General features: G+C 36.9%; 1 protein-coding gene across 1 annotated transcript in view; it reads right to left on the bottom strand.

The window, feature by feature from the left end:
- Window positions 1-4,655: 4,655 nt before the first annotated feature.
- Window positions 4,656-14,494, bottom strand: part of LOC127430264 (merlin-like) — a 60,307-nt gene continuing 50,468 nt past the window's right edge. The window contains exons 17-18 of the mRNA XM_051679962.1: window positions 13,923-14,082; window positions 4,656-5,472 (exon numbers count right to left, since the gene is read on the bottom strand). Coding sequence (XP_051535922.1) covers window positions 5,422-5,472; window positions 13,923-14,082 — 211 coding nt within the window. The 3' untranslated portion in view covers window positions 4,656-5,421. The remainder of the gene's footprint in view (window positions 5,473-13,922; window positions 14,083-14,494) is intronic.

A 14,494-nucleotide genomic window follows, 5' to 3' on the forward strand; every position in this document is an offset into this window, starting at 1 on the left:
GAACACAAAACGAATTGTGAAGGAACACAAACTATTAAGAAGGAACGTAAAACTCTATGAGAGAACAAAAAAACTATTGTGAGGGAACACAAAACTAATTGTGTAGGAACACAAACTATTAAGGAATGCAAAACTTTCTGTGAGAGAACAAAAAACTATTGTGAGGGAACAAAACTAATTGTGAAGGAAGACAAACTATTAAGAAGGAACGTAAAACTTTCTATGAGAGAACAAAAAACTATTGTGAGGGAACACAAAACTAATTGTGAAGGGACACAAACTACTAAGAAGGAATGCAAAACGTTGTGAGAGAACAAAAAACTATTGTGAGGGAACACAAAACTAATTGTGAAAGAACAAACTATTAAGAAGGAACGTAAAACTTTCTATGAGAGAACAAAAAACTATTGTGAGGGAACACAAAACTAATTGTGAAGGAACACAAACTATTAAGGAACGCAAAACTTTCTGTGAGAGAACAAAAAACTCTTGTGAGGGAACACAAAACTAATTGTGAAAGAAGACAAACTATTATGAAGGAACGTAAAACGTTCCATGAGAGAATAAAAAACTATTGTGAGGGAAAACAAAACTAATTGTGAAGGAACACAAACTACTAAGAAGGAACGCAAAACGTTGTGAGAGAAAAAACTATTGTGAGGGAACATAAAACTAATTGTGAAAGAACACAAACTATTAAGGAACACAAAACTTTCTGTGAGAGAACACAAAACGAATTGTGAAGGAACACAAACTATTAAGAAGGAATGTAAAACTTTCTATGAGAGAACAAAAAACTATTGTGAGGGAACAAAACGAATTGTGAAGGAACACAAAACTAATTGTGAAGGAACACAAACTATTAAGAAGGAACGTAAAACTTTTGCAAGGGAACACATACTATTGTGAGACAACACAAACCATTACAAGGGAACACAATACTTTCTTTGAGAGAACGCAAACCTGTTGCAAAAGAATGTAAAACTTTCAGAAAATAATTTCCCTCACTTTCCTCTAAGGGGCTCTGTACATATTCCATAGTTCGGCAAAAAGTTAGTCTTGCCACAAACTCACGCCACTATATCACTCAACAGAACAATGTTTTTTAAAAGAGCCACAGAATTTACACTCTTCAGGAAGTCAGCTCACAAATGGCTTTCATATACAGGTGCATCTCAATAAATTAGAATGTCGTGGAAAAGTTCATTTATTTCAGTAATTCAACTCAAATTGTGAAACTCGTGTATTAAATAAATTCAGTGCACACAGACTGAAGTAGTTTAAGTCTTTGGTTCTTTTAATTGTGATGATTTTGCTCACATTTAACAAAAACCCACCAATTCACTATCTCAAAAAATTAGAATATGGTGACATGCCAATCAGCTAATCAACTCAAAACACCTGCAAAGGTTTCCTGAGCCTTCAAAATGGTCTCTCAGTTTGGTTCACTAGGCTACACAATCATGGGGAAGACTGCTGATCTGACAGTTGTCCAGAAGACAATAATTGACAACCTTCACAAGGAGGGTAAGCCACAAACATTCATTGCCAAAGAAGCTGGCTGTTCACAGAGTGCTGTATCCAAGCATGTTAACAGAAAGTTGAGTGGAAGGAAAAAGTGTGGAAGAAAAAGATGCACAACCAACCGAGAGAACCGCAGCCTTATGATTGTCAAGCAAAATCGATTCAAGAATTTGGGTGAACTTCACAAGGAATGGACTGAGGCTGGGGTCAAGGCATCAAGAGCCACCACACACAGACGTGTCAAGGAATTTGGCTACAGTTGTCGTATTCCTCTTGTTAAGCCACTCTTGAACCACAGACAACGTCAGAGGCGTCTTACCTGGGCTAAGGAGTAGAAGAACTGGACTGTTGCCCAGTGGTCCAAAGTCCTCTTTTCAGATGAGAGCAAGTTTTGTATTTCATTTGGAAACCAAGGTCCTAGAGTCTGGAGGAAGGGTGGAGAAGCTCATAGCCCAAGTTGCTTGAAGTCCAGTGTTAAGTTTCCACAGTCTGTGACGATTTGGGGTGCAATGTCATCTGCTGGTGTTGGTCCATTGTGTTTTTTGAAAACCAAAGTCACTGCACTCGTTTACCAAGAAATTTTGGAGCATTTCATGCTTCCTTCTGCTGAAAGATGCTGATTTCATTTTCCAGCAGGATTTGGCACCTGCCCACACTGCCAAAAGCACCAAAAGTTGGTTAAATGACCATGGTGTTGGTGTGCTTGACTGGCCAGCAGACTCACCAGACCTGAACCCCATAGAGAATCTATAGGGTATTGTCAAGAGGAAAATGAGAAACAAGAGACCAAAAAATGCAGATGAGCTGAAGGCCACTGTCAAAGAAACCTGGGCTTCCATACCACCTCAGCAGTGCCACAAACTGATCACCTCCATGCCACGCCAAATTGAGGCAGTAATTAAAGCAAAAGGAGCCCCTATCAAGTATTGAGTACATATACAGTAAATGAACATACTTTCCAGAAGGCCAACAATTCACTAAAAATGTTTTTTTTTTATTGGTCTTATGATGTATTCTAATTTCTTGAGATAGTGAATTGGTGGGTTTTCGTTAAATGTGAGCCAAAATCATCACAATTAAAAGAACCAAAGACTTAAACTACTTCAGTCTGTGTGCATTGAATTTAATACATGAGTTTCACAATTTGAGTTGAATTACTTAAATAAATGAACTTTTCCACGACATTCTAATTTATTGAGATGCACCTGTAGTTACAGTTAGCATTTAAAAAATAAATCAAATCTAAACACTTTGCCTTTAAAGTGCGGGTATCCTTAGATCAAGGACAAAGCTTGCCTGGAGAGAACAGTACGGATAATCAAACAACTTGCAAGCTGTGCTATCTACTACTGTAAGTGAGCTCTAATCAAACTATTTAAATTCCTAAAGTGAAAATCTGACATTAATTATCACTGTCAATGTGTTTCACACACTTAGTAAAGTATGTATTCATCTATTCACCTTGGTTCCTCCTATAGAAGCATTTTTATCTTCCAGGGCCCCTGACTGCCACCCCAAGGATTGATGGGACACATAGTGACACAGTCGCTTCTGAAGGCACATCCCTCACTTGATTGTGACAGCCTGTCAATATGCCTCAAACCAGTTGTCAATCATTCTGCCACTCGTCCAGACGTGTATTGAGGAAGGGCAGAAACTGATGAGTGATGATGGGTGTATGGGTTTCGAGCCGTGATGGAATATCATATGAAAATTATGGGAAGTATGACACTTGAAGATGGCAGTATAGACATCTGCCAACCAAAATTAGCCTTGATTTATATTAAATATAGTAAAATATACAAATATTATGTCAAATACTGTTGAACCAATAAGAATAATTAGGTTTAAATTTACTGCAATTCAGGGCCGTAGCAAGGAATTCTGCACCCCCTGACTGTATATTGCTCTGGCCCCTTTCATATTAAAAAATACTGTTTAAAATATTTTGTGAGCCCCCCTGAACATGTGGGCCCCTAGAATCGTTATCACCTTTCACCCCATTACCAACGGCCCAGCTGCAATTCAAACAAATTTACAGTGGGGTCAAGTCACCCTTTACTGGACCGAAACATTGCGTTGGGTCAAAAGCAAAGTTGGAAACGTCCGTTGCAGTGCATCACATCATGCCGACAGTGGACAGATACCACATTTAATTTCTGACGGACTGCAGTACTTGTCCAGCCACTATAATGATTTTACCAAATATTATAAGTGTGACTCTTTGCCATGTATTTTTATTTTTTGCATATTTAATACATTTTGACTGCCAAGCCATCTTGAGATGTTTCTGGTCTCTGGACTACTAATAGGCCAATTTAAATAATCTTTTGTCTCTAACCAAGTTTACACAGTTTTAGCAACAATAACATTATAATAATAATTATATGAAAAGTAAAAGGTTTATACCAGTGGATTTCCATTAAAAATAGTTTGTTGAGATTAATCTGATGATTGGAATCATAAAATTAATCAAGTAATCCTTCATAGTATAAATTAGAAAGTATTAGCACTCACGTAGCATAATAACTGTTAATTTGTAGCCTCTTTAAGGATGATTAATTTACCTATAGTTTAATATTCTGTCAGGGCAGGAATATAAACATCAATGGACTTCTGTGATCATTGCACTAAATTCACCCCAGTCCTTTTAAACATATCAACACATGAACACTATCACATGCAGTAAATGGATAAAAATTTAATCCATCCAAAGCTGAATAGAGCCAATGCACGTTTAACAGTACTAGCAACTAGATTTTTCGATTTTCTGAAGAAAAAGTTAGTGGTGCTTGCCTGTGCAAAAGAAGCCGCTACGATGTTAGGGTGTTGTGGGTGGTTGCCAGGGCACTTCTATGTGGTTGCTAGGGTGTTCCGGATAGTTGTTTAGTGATTCAAGTCGGTTGTGTAATTGTACACCAGGCTAAAATTTTAAGTACCCTCAAAAAGCTGCATAATTTCATACGAGTTACGTGCGAGTTTACATTAAAGATAAATTCTAGGGTTAGGGGTGTGTTTAAATCTCTAACCTACTAAAAATTATGTCTGCAAGCACTAATCATTTATACAATTAAAACAAACACATAGACAAAGAACATCTTAAGCGAATTTCAATTCCTTTATTCCTCTGCATGAACACACAATTTCAAAAATATATTCAAGTCCTTTAAAACAGTCTACAACATTTCAAGAAAAGTAAACAATTAAAAAAAAAATCAATCCCAAACCTTTCATTTTTAAGTGTTTCAAATGGTATACTTGCTACGGTTTTTTTCTTTCCCTAAAATATCCTGTACTAAATCTATACTTCCACATAAGTATACCAGCTTTTAAACTGTAACACAATGAGGTTTAGTTCAAACTTCACAAAGGCCCAGTCATTTCCAAATTGGACCAAAAAATGAACACCAAACCTAATACCACACAAGGGTGCAATAAGACTACTTTAAGCCAATTATTCGGACACATATTGATTGAGAGAGACAGAGAAATCTGCAGTGCAATTGGGAAGATGCACAGTGGAGATACAGGTAGGCTGTGTTTATACGTTACTTAATGCCCACTTAACCGTAGTGTCTTCGTAATGGGTTTACAACCTCATGCAGGCAAAGGGATACTGGGAAACAGCATGTAGTTTGACTCACAGAATGAGCGAGTGAGTTTGAGTAGTGTGTCTGAGAGAGAAAGACCATGCTCCCTCTTTAGTTTAGTGTTTGCATGAGGCCACACCGAGGCCCTGGTCTTCTAGCTGTAATGTAAACTTTAAATCACATATAAATTCTTCATCAGTGGAATGTGCTAGTGGCAAACAGGAATGGATCACAGCCTGTTAGGAACGTTATGAAATCAAGACATTATTCACAAATACAAACACTATAGTCTAGTCCGTGTGGACGGCTATAGCTCCTGGAAGGCGGCCACTCTGGATTTGGTGCTCTGTAGAGTAAGCTGTGGAGACAGATCGAATAAGATTCAGCGATTGAAACCACAAAGTTTTAAACTGATCATTTCATATTAAATGACAATTACTAAATATGCTTTAATTTGGTCTGTCAATAGATTAAAATATTTAATTGTGATTAAACATTTTTAAGTGAACACAGTTAATCTTATCTTATTAAAATTGTTAAATATTTAATGTGTATGAGACAGATAGACAGACAGACAGACAGATAGATAGAATATACTGTATATATACACATACACACACAAATGCATATAAATCATTATGTTTCTTGGCAAAGTTAATATGTAGGAACAACTATGATCTTACAGCTCTTTAAGATCATGAGAAACAAAATGTAATGCAATCAGTTTTGATGCATTTGCCAAGCTTCAGTGATAATTAAGTTCCACCTTACAAAGAATGCAAATTACATTTATTGCTTTTGTTCACAGAAGAAATTAAATTAATGCATCAACTGTGTGTTAAATTTACGTTGTTAAACATAATTAATCTAACAAGTCAATGTGTTAACTTTGGCAGCCCTAGTATTTAATGCATTTATATTCATAGTAACAAGACATGTATGATAAATTCATGTCCAGTGCCTCCTACTAGGTAAATTATTGTCCGACCTCTTCCGAATTAGCGCATAAATGGCACTGTCACATGGCACCTGTTACTTTTCTTAGCGCTGTTTTGGATGCACCAATTACAGTCGTTTGTCATTACTGCAGAATACGGCATAAACATTTTTCAAACTAATTTTCTGGAGGTTTCATGGGCAGATTTTGTTGGGCCTGATGTATTCAGACAGAAGACAAAGGCAGGCCTGATACAGTCGTAAAAACTTAACTCAAGCCCCCACCTTCCAAGTCGTAAATCTTACTGATAAAAATCGCACCAAAATCAAACAAAGGGAGTCCAAAACAGACTACAAATCCATGAAGCCTTGCTCACTAAAGGATCGAACTCTCAACTCCTATTGGATGAGGCACACAACAGAAAGTCCCTCAAACATGACATCATCAGGAGTTGAAATACCTCTGAAATGCTTCCAGAATTCGCTTCCAGCGACTTTGTTTGCAGCGTGTGGACGCAGCTCTTCGCTGCTCTCCGGTGCAACCTCGTGGCACAAGGAAGTAACGTCCGACTTGAAACTGTGGCCATACAATCTCCATCTCGCTGGACGAGTTGAGATTACTATGTTCAACCAAACACTCTAATGGATCCGAAGGAGACCGCCGAGCAATTCGCATCTTCATCCGTTTGCCTACAGAAGTGAAGAGATTAAAGATTTCTCTTCCATCTTCAATCAAGTAGACATTTCTGAGTTCTCCGCCAGCCCGCCGAGAATCAACAGCCGTACCGCCCGCCGACAGAGCGAGGAAACGGCCTCCCGTCATCACCCGAGCCTCAAGGAACCGGGTCAGAGTTAAAGGACAGAGGAAAACACATTCTACCTGTGTCTTCATGCGATTCAAGTAAGAGGTTTACATCTGGGCAGAGATAGAATATTATTGTGTGTTATTCTTGTGTTTCAAGGTTTTTGCTTGTACAGTTTACGGACCGCCATGTCCGCTCATTATTAATACTCGGGGTATTAATGATCACGAATTTGTTTTGCTGTATTGTGGTCCAACCAAATTGGATTGCAATTTCGCCATCACGGGTGAGACAGCAACTGAGTTCATCCATTAAAGAGTCAAATAACGCGGGACTTTTACGAGCCGTCCACCGCGTCTCTGAGTGATAAACTGACAGCTGTTTTCTCTCCCACTATCGCGAAATCGGCTCTAGGGCTGTCACTTAATCATCTCTCTCTCTCTCTCTCATACTAACCACACACCCACACACCCACACACCCACACACACACACACACCTTATGTGTTATAGGATTATTTTATTTCCATATCTAATCATATCACTGTTTAGTTTGTAGTTGTAAGTCGGAAGTTTATTGACTGCATTTTATTAATTATTAATTGATATTACTGCATAAATAAACTTTGTTTATATTACAAAGAGAAGTGTTTTGGTTTGTTTTGCATACACCTGTGTCATGCTGACGGGATGTCAGTGCTCGGATTCAAACCTTCATTCATTGTTTTTTTTTCCGGAAAATCGATATTCTTCGGATGTCGATTTTCCTAAGAAAACAATCTAACATTGAGACTGTTTTACTATCTGGTTATTAGTCCCTAATTCCAGGGTGGTGCCCCATCAATGTTAATCCTTATTAATATTCTATTGATTTTTGATAATTGATAATTATCTTTGATGATTGAATTTTAATGATCAATAAGCTAGTGTTAATTTTAATTAATGTTTCATCGATGTTAACAATTAACGATTATCTTTGATAACTGTTGATTTAAAGGATTTTAAAAAGCTAACATTGATTCTCATCAATGTTCTATTGATTTTAATAATTAATAATTAACTTTGATAATTATTAATTATTGCTAATAACCAAACTTGCTCCTAAACGTAGCACACTACATTTACTGGAGCCCCATATGAGGTTTTAATGAGTTAGATCCAATTAATTAATTTAAATATTAATTAATAACTACATAAATAATTATTAATTATTTCTGACAGTAACACTGATCTAAACAACCAGTAAAGCCCTACAATTTTCATTTTTTTCCTCAGGTAAAATCCTCAGAATTAATAGATTTAAACTTTGTGTACACACATTATTTTTCTGTGTGAATTAGAAAACTTCTCGAGATTATTATACGAAGCAATTAATGGAGGATTCTGCTTTTATGGCCGGTGAGTGTCCACTTCAAGGAAGACAACTTTGATAGTGAGTAGTGAGGTGAATTTGAGGTGTTAGATGTGATATTAGATTGCCTTTCATCATGTTAGTGATTCCCAGTAGTAATCCTGCACTTGTTTATTATCGCTAAGATGGTCTAAAGAACTCTTCCCATCACGAATAATTTGCATTGGAATGCTGTACTATTCATCTGGTTCTATAAACTTCACCATTTCTCCTTTTTTAGAAACCTTGTAACTCTTAGCCAACACTTAAGGTGAAATTTTACTACACTTAAGGTTTACTTAGGAAAATGGCAATTAAGGGGCTTTATGCAACACTTAAGGGAATATTTAAAGAGCACCTATTATGGTTTTTAAACATGCCTAATTTTGTTTTAAAGGTCTCATACAATAGATTTACAAGCATCCAAGGTCAAAAAACACTTTAATTTGTTCATAATTTAAATTGCAGCATTACCTTTTTTTCTCAGTGTCAAAAACGTTCTAAAGGATTCATTCTAAACTCCTGCTTTCAGAGAGCCTACTCTGCTCTGATTGGTCAAATGTCCCAGTCTGTTGTGGAGTGGTGGTGGCGTAGTGGGCTAAAGCACATAACTGGTAATCAATCCCCACAGCCATCACCATTGTGTCGTTGAGCAAGGCACTTAACTCCAGGTTGCTCCAGGGGGATTGTCCCTGTAATAAGCACATTGAAAGTCGCTTTGGATAAAAGTGTCTGCCAAATGCATAAATGTAAATTTCATGATTGGTCTACCGCATAGTGTTATGTTTGAGGGTGGGTCAAAGCTGTTCGCGAGCAGCCAATGAAGACCAGAGGCGGGTTTTCTGTTACCAAATTACATAGGTTAGTACATGTAGCAAATCTGGAATTACTAACGACTCGTTTCAGGTGTTCAGAATCGGTTCTTTCTTTTGGGAGTCAATAACTCCATTTGTCGTGCACTTAGATTTTTGAAACTTTGCAGAATTTTACATTCACAAACAGCTATATAACACACTACATGAAAGGTAATATTTGAAAAACCATAATAGGTGCTCTTTAAGTAAAAAATAAATATTTGAGGGAAATTGTAGGGGATTATGACATTTTACCTATAAAGTCCCTTAAGTAAAGCTTAAGGCTTGTTTTCTGAAACACCATTAAATTTAAGGGAAACTTTAGGGTGATCTTAAGGGAAAATTTAACTTAAGGTGTTTTATGCAACCAGGCACAAGCTTATACTTTACTGAAAGTTGCTTTTAGTGTCTTCATAAAAAGCTCCTACTCTCCAATGCTCCTAAGCTCCAACTTTTTGCTAAGAATTTTTTAACACTTCAGTCAAAGTTTAAGACTATTCTGAAGAGCATTTCTGAGAAGATTTATGCATACGGCCCCTGATTTGTCTGCAAATTTCAAAGCACTTTATCAGTTTTGGTCATAATGCCTACATGCATTGTAAAGTAGAGCTTCTAAGCTTTCAAATGATACCTATTTTGTGTTGGTCAAGACTGTAGTTATTAATATTTTGATTAAAAAAAAATTCACACGGGCCTGCCGGCAGAGCTTAAGGGGTTAACAAGCAGCAAAATAGCCATAAATAGCTAATAACCAATAGCTACCAACACCTCACATAACCAATATTAAAGAAAGAAATATGAAGTCTTAATGTAGCTTAATAACTTCGTAGTTGTGACCAAGTGTGGCACACATGGATGGTGCAAGATCGAATCCAGCTTGCAACATTTTCCAAAACCCCCTGCAGTTGTATTGATAAAGGTCTTGCTAAATGCACTGTTTCTCTACGAAATATGTCACATTACAATGTTGACTTTTGACAAAAACTGTTTAGTCCACGGACAACCTATTTTAAAATGAATTGGAGAAATTGGAATGTCCAATATGGTGGATGCAGAAAAGAAAGTCCTGCTTTACAGGTAAAAGAGACTATCACCTTTTAGATACAGATATCGCCTGTAAATCAACTCCAGAACACGCATGTGCATTAGCTAGACCAGCCGGGAAAATAGCATTTATTTTAGCAAGATCCGAGGTAAAGAAGCACAATGTATTATACCACAATTGTTAGATTTTGTTGCCGATATAAAAATGTTCTTTGATCGTAATCTTGGCCAACCGTTTTAGAGATTTCATTCTTTCTGCATTCAAATAGATAGGAGCTGTACATTCATGCCTCTTGTATCCATACAAAATAGCTGCCCAGGAGCTATCCCAAAGATGGCCACCAAGTGGACTGACTTGCCTTGAAAATGACTTTGCTTGTGACCATAACAGTGGTGAAATTTCATAACGTGAAAAAGCAACATATGCATAACTATCATACATTTTATAACAAGTGGCTTCCTAAAAATACTTACAAGGAGAAAAAAGAAAATACATCAATATCAGTGTTTGGGTCTCTGAGGGTTCATTGACTTTTTACTTCTTATTACCTACAATTCAATTCAATAAACAAAAGGAACACTTTGACATTTTAGGACACTCCATGCAACTTCTTTGATGTGGATTTTGATAGATTACCACATAAACACGTTCAGGGAACAGGTGAGACTGTCAGTGTATTAAGAGACTTCCACTACATCTCCAACCTCAGGCTATAGCTAGCAGCAGGACACACCATGGTATGAAGAAAGCACAGACACGGATATTAATCATTCCACCGACATGACCTGAAAAGCCATTGACCCATGTCACTTTGCTCCAAGGTCCAGTGCTTAACTTACCTGGCCAATAGTGATTTACAAGGAGTCAGACAGTGTCCCAATACAGGCTTCCAAGATGCCCAATGGGGGCTCAACATCGGCTAGGAAAACATTTGCTGTCAAAGAATCGAAACAGAGTGGATTTTCTTGGTGCTGCTGAGGTTTGCTCAAGCTCTACTTCAATTACACAATCACATCAAGACAGACTGACTGAACACAGAGAGGACACTCCATCTATCCAAACAACCAATCACAAGACAGGAATCAATTAGCGTGGCCCTAATGAGACAATTTCACACAGAGGCTGAGGCAAGGGATTCTACGGCTAAATGCAGCTTTTAATCTACCATTTCATAAGGTTTGATGAAAACCTTTCAGAAAGAAGATAAATGAATTCATTTTGGCTTATCGGTGCACGGCAGTATGACTAACCGTATGATTAGAATCATATTTCAAAGGATCAAGTCTTTTTGAGAAATTGCATTACAATGCACAGACATTCAGAAGTGTTTTAAGTGCTTAGTGTTTAAGAGTTTAGGGAGTCTGTACTACTACTGTATTTGCAATCTGAAACATCCCTGCAGGTCACTTCCTACATTATTCAGCATGGATATGGAATAAAAACATTAAACAATGGGTTTGACTATCTATGATCATCTGTGGTAAACTGCAATCAAAACCAGCTTGATTCCCTCAATAGGGTGTAATAAAAATGAGCAACTAGGCTGCTTCTTCATTACTTGATTTAATAGAATGGTATTTATGAATAGAATGATGCTTTAATGGTATTTGTTATTTAGGAGCTTTTATCTAAAGCAACTAACACCACAAAATCTACAGCAGGGGTGTCAAACCCTGCTTCTTTTATTTATTTGGCAAGTCGGGGTCCTGATAACCGTGTGAGGGTTTATTTTGTCATAAAGGTTCAATCTGTGTCAGCTCATACAGGCTCAAAGTAGTTTTTGATCTTTTTTTAACTGGTGAAATAAACACATTAATGATGATCAAAGGCAAAATATTACATGCCATGATCAATATTTCCGGAGTAATCCATTATTTTGTAGAGGGGGGTCAAAATTACAATCTTTACCTATGATTTCAGCAAAACTACAGATGAAAAGCTAACATCAGAAAGGTTAATTATTCAATTTTTACACACAGATGAGTAGGAATTTTACTAAAAATCAACTGACTTCAGCACCCTCGTTGCATTATATGCCAGTGGCATTAGTCCAAAAATTGGAGAGAGAATTTTTATTATATATATATATATATATATATATACGTATATATATCTTAATATCCTTTTATTTTCTGGTTCAGACCAAACCTTCCTTTTGGAATCTTCATATTTAAGGCCCTACATGTTTAAATCTCAGATTTGAGGCTGGCTCTACATTAGCAAAACAACTAGTTTCAGCTGGCTTTCACAAGGTTATATTTAAAAATGCACCAAAACTGTAAAATGTCCATCAAGGTTATTTTGTATCTGTCATAAGTTGCTTTTGCATTATTTCTGCAGAATGACAGAATCACTATGGATTTTAAACAGCATTTCTGATGATATACAGCTGAGTGTGATAAAAACAAAAGTTCCGATCAGCTTGTCATCTTGTCAGTTCTTCTCAGTGACAGAATGATTTTTTCAAACAAAATGTGTTTTTTCAGTGCTTGAAGCTATTAACTCAGGGAGTCCCGATGGCACTCCCGATTAACTCGGAAGTCCCGATGGTCAAGTGATTAACACCTCCCGCTGAGTGGTGCTAATGGGCGCTCTGTCTCCCTCTGCCTGGCCGGTGATTATGTTAATGAAGCTAACACCTGAAAATCATTGGAAAAATCAGCTAGTGTAGAGCCAGCTTTAGTAAATGTTAAATTTGACACATTTTCAATAGCTAAAAACCACATGTGGGTCACATGGTATGAAGCAATTTTTCTTGTCCATCAAAACAAAGTTCTAAACTACAAATTCTGTTGAAACTAGAAATGTCCCTTTATTTATTCACATAAAAACAATAGTTTAACAATATTGTCAAACCCAGCTCCTGGAGTGCCACAGTCCTACAGAGTTTCATTCAAGCCATGCTCCAACAAACCCGTCTGTAATTTTAAAGTTATCCTGAACACCTTGATTGGCTAGATTGTGTTTACTTGGGGTTGGAGCTGAAATGTTAAGCTCCCTTCAGGAGCAGGGTTTGACACCCCAAATCTATAGGGACAGTCCTCCACAAAGGAACTTGGAATTAAGTAAGTGCCTTGCACATTTCAGCTCAAACTCTTTTACTCTCCAGTTTATACAGGTCCCCTTCCAGGATTAAAACCAAAGACCTCTAAAGCACAGTCCTAGATCTACTGTATAACCACTATACTACCATCACCCAATAACCATTGTGAAAAGGAATACTGTACTGTATGTAGTCTTAATGAAGCTTTATAAGGTCAGAGTTATGGCCAAGTGGTTAGCACACATGTAGATGATGTGAGTTCTAATCCAGCAAAAGATGCAAAAAGGCAAAACATAAAGCTCAAAAATACAATACATATTGCATGAGTCAATATATCCCGATGCATTACAATATCATATACATGGATTGCGATTTAACCTGCAGCAAATATGTGAGAGAGAGCCAGCAGCAGATACAGTGAATTTGCGCCTCAGAGTTTATAATTTAGGCGATCTGCTTCTTCGTTATTGAGCTGTTGTTAATGATATGAATACACAAATATATGATTAAAAAGATTGTAAGAAGGGTCTAAAGTTTGATACAATATTGTCAGAAAACTTATCATGATGTATCAATACACGATTGCATCAGCACAGCTCTATTTCTAAGTATTTATTAGTATAAAGCATTTAATTTAATATTTTAAAATACTGCACCATACTTTGTCAGGCTGTGTGCAAGATTTATGAGTTGATTTTAGTCTTGTGGGTCTGAACAACTTCAGTTGCATTTAACCCACCTTTTTAAAGTTGCTCTGCTTGCTGTTGCCTTTCTCAGCGTTCACATTATGCAGGATGTCTAGCTGTGTTTCTCGCTCCTTTAGCTTTAATGATTCAATCTCTGTCTTCAGTTCATTCAGCTGATCCTGTAGGTGTTTGCTCTTTTCCATATACTCTACCCTGACAAACAGGAGACACATTGTGAAGGCTGGTTTCAAGTTCTCCATCATTTTTGAAGCATTTTCATAGCTTTATATGAAACAAAAAGATTAGATTTAGATTTTGTATAATGCACAAAAAGATTAAAACTAAACAAATCCTCTATGAACTCCTTCACACGGAGTTGGAAATATTGAACTGAGATTTACATGAACGTTTTGCAGATGCTTTTATAGAATGCAACTCACAAATGAGGAACATCACAAGCAATTTATCACACAAGAGCTAACAATATTTCAAATGCCAAGTTTTAAAAGTAAGCTGTAGTAGAATGCAGTAAAAGAAAAAAGTGTTTTTTTGTTTTTGTTTTCTGAGCTGGGCCGAAAGCTAAATTGTACGGGTGTCGAACCATTAATTTAAATATTCAAACATT

This window comes from Myxocyprinus asiaticus, chromosome 3, assembly GCF_019703515.2.
Source record: "Myxocyprinus asiaticus isolate MX2 ecotype Aquarium Trade chromosome 3, UBuf_Myxa_2, whole genome shotgun sequence".
NCBI classification, from domain to species: Eukaryota; Metazoa; Chordata; class Actinopteri; order Cypriniformes; family Catostomidae; genus Myxocyprinus; species Myxocyprinus asiaticus.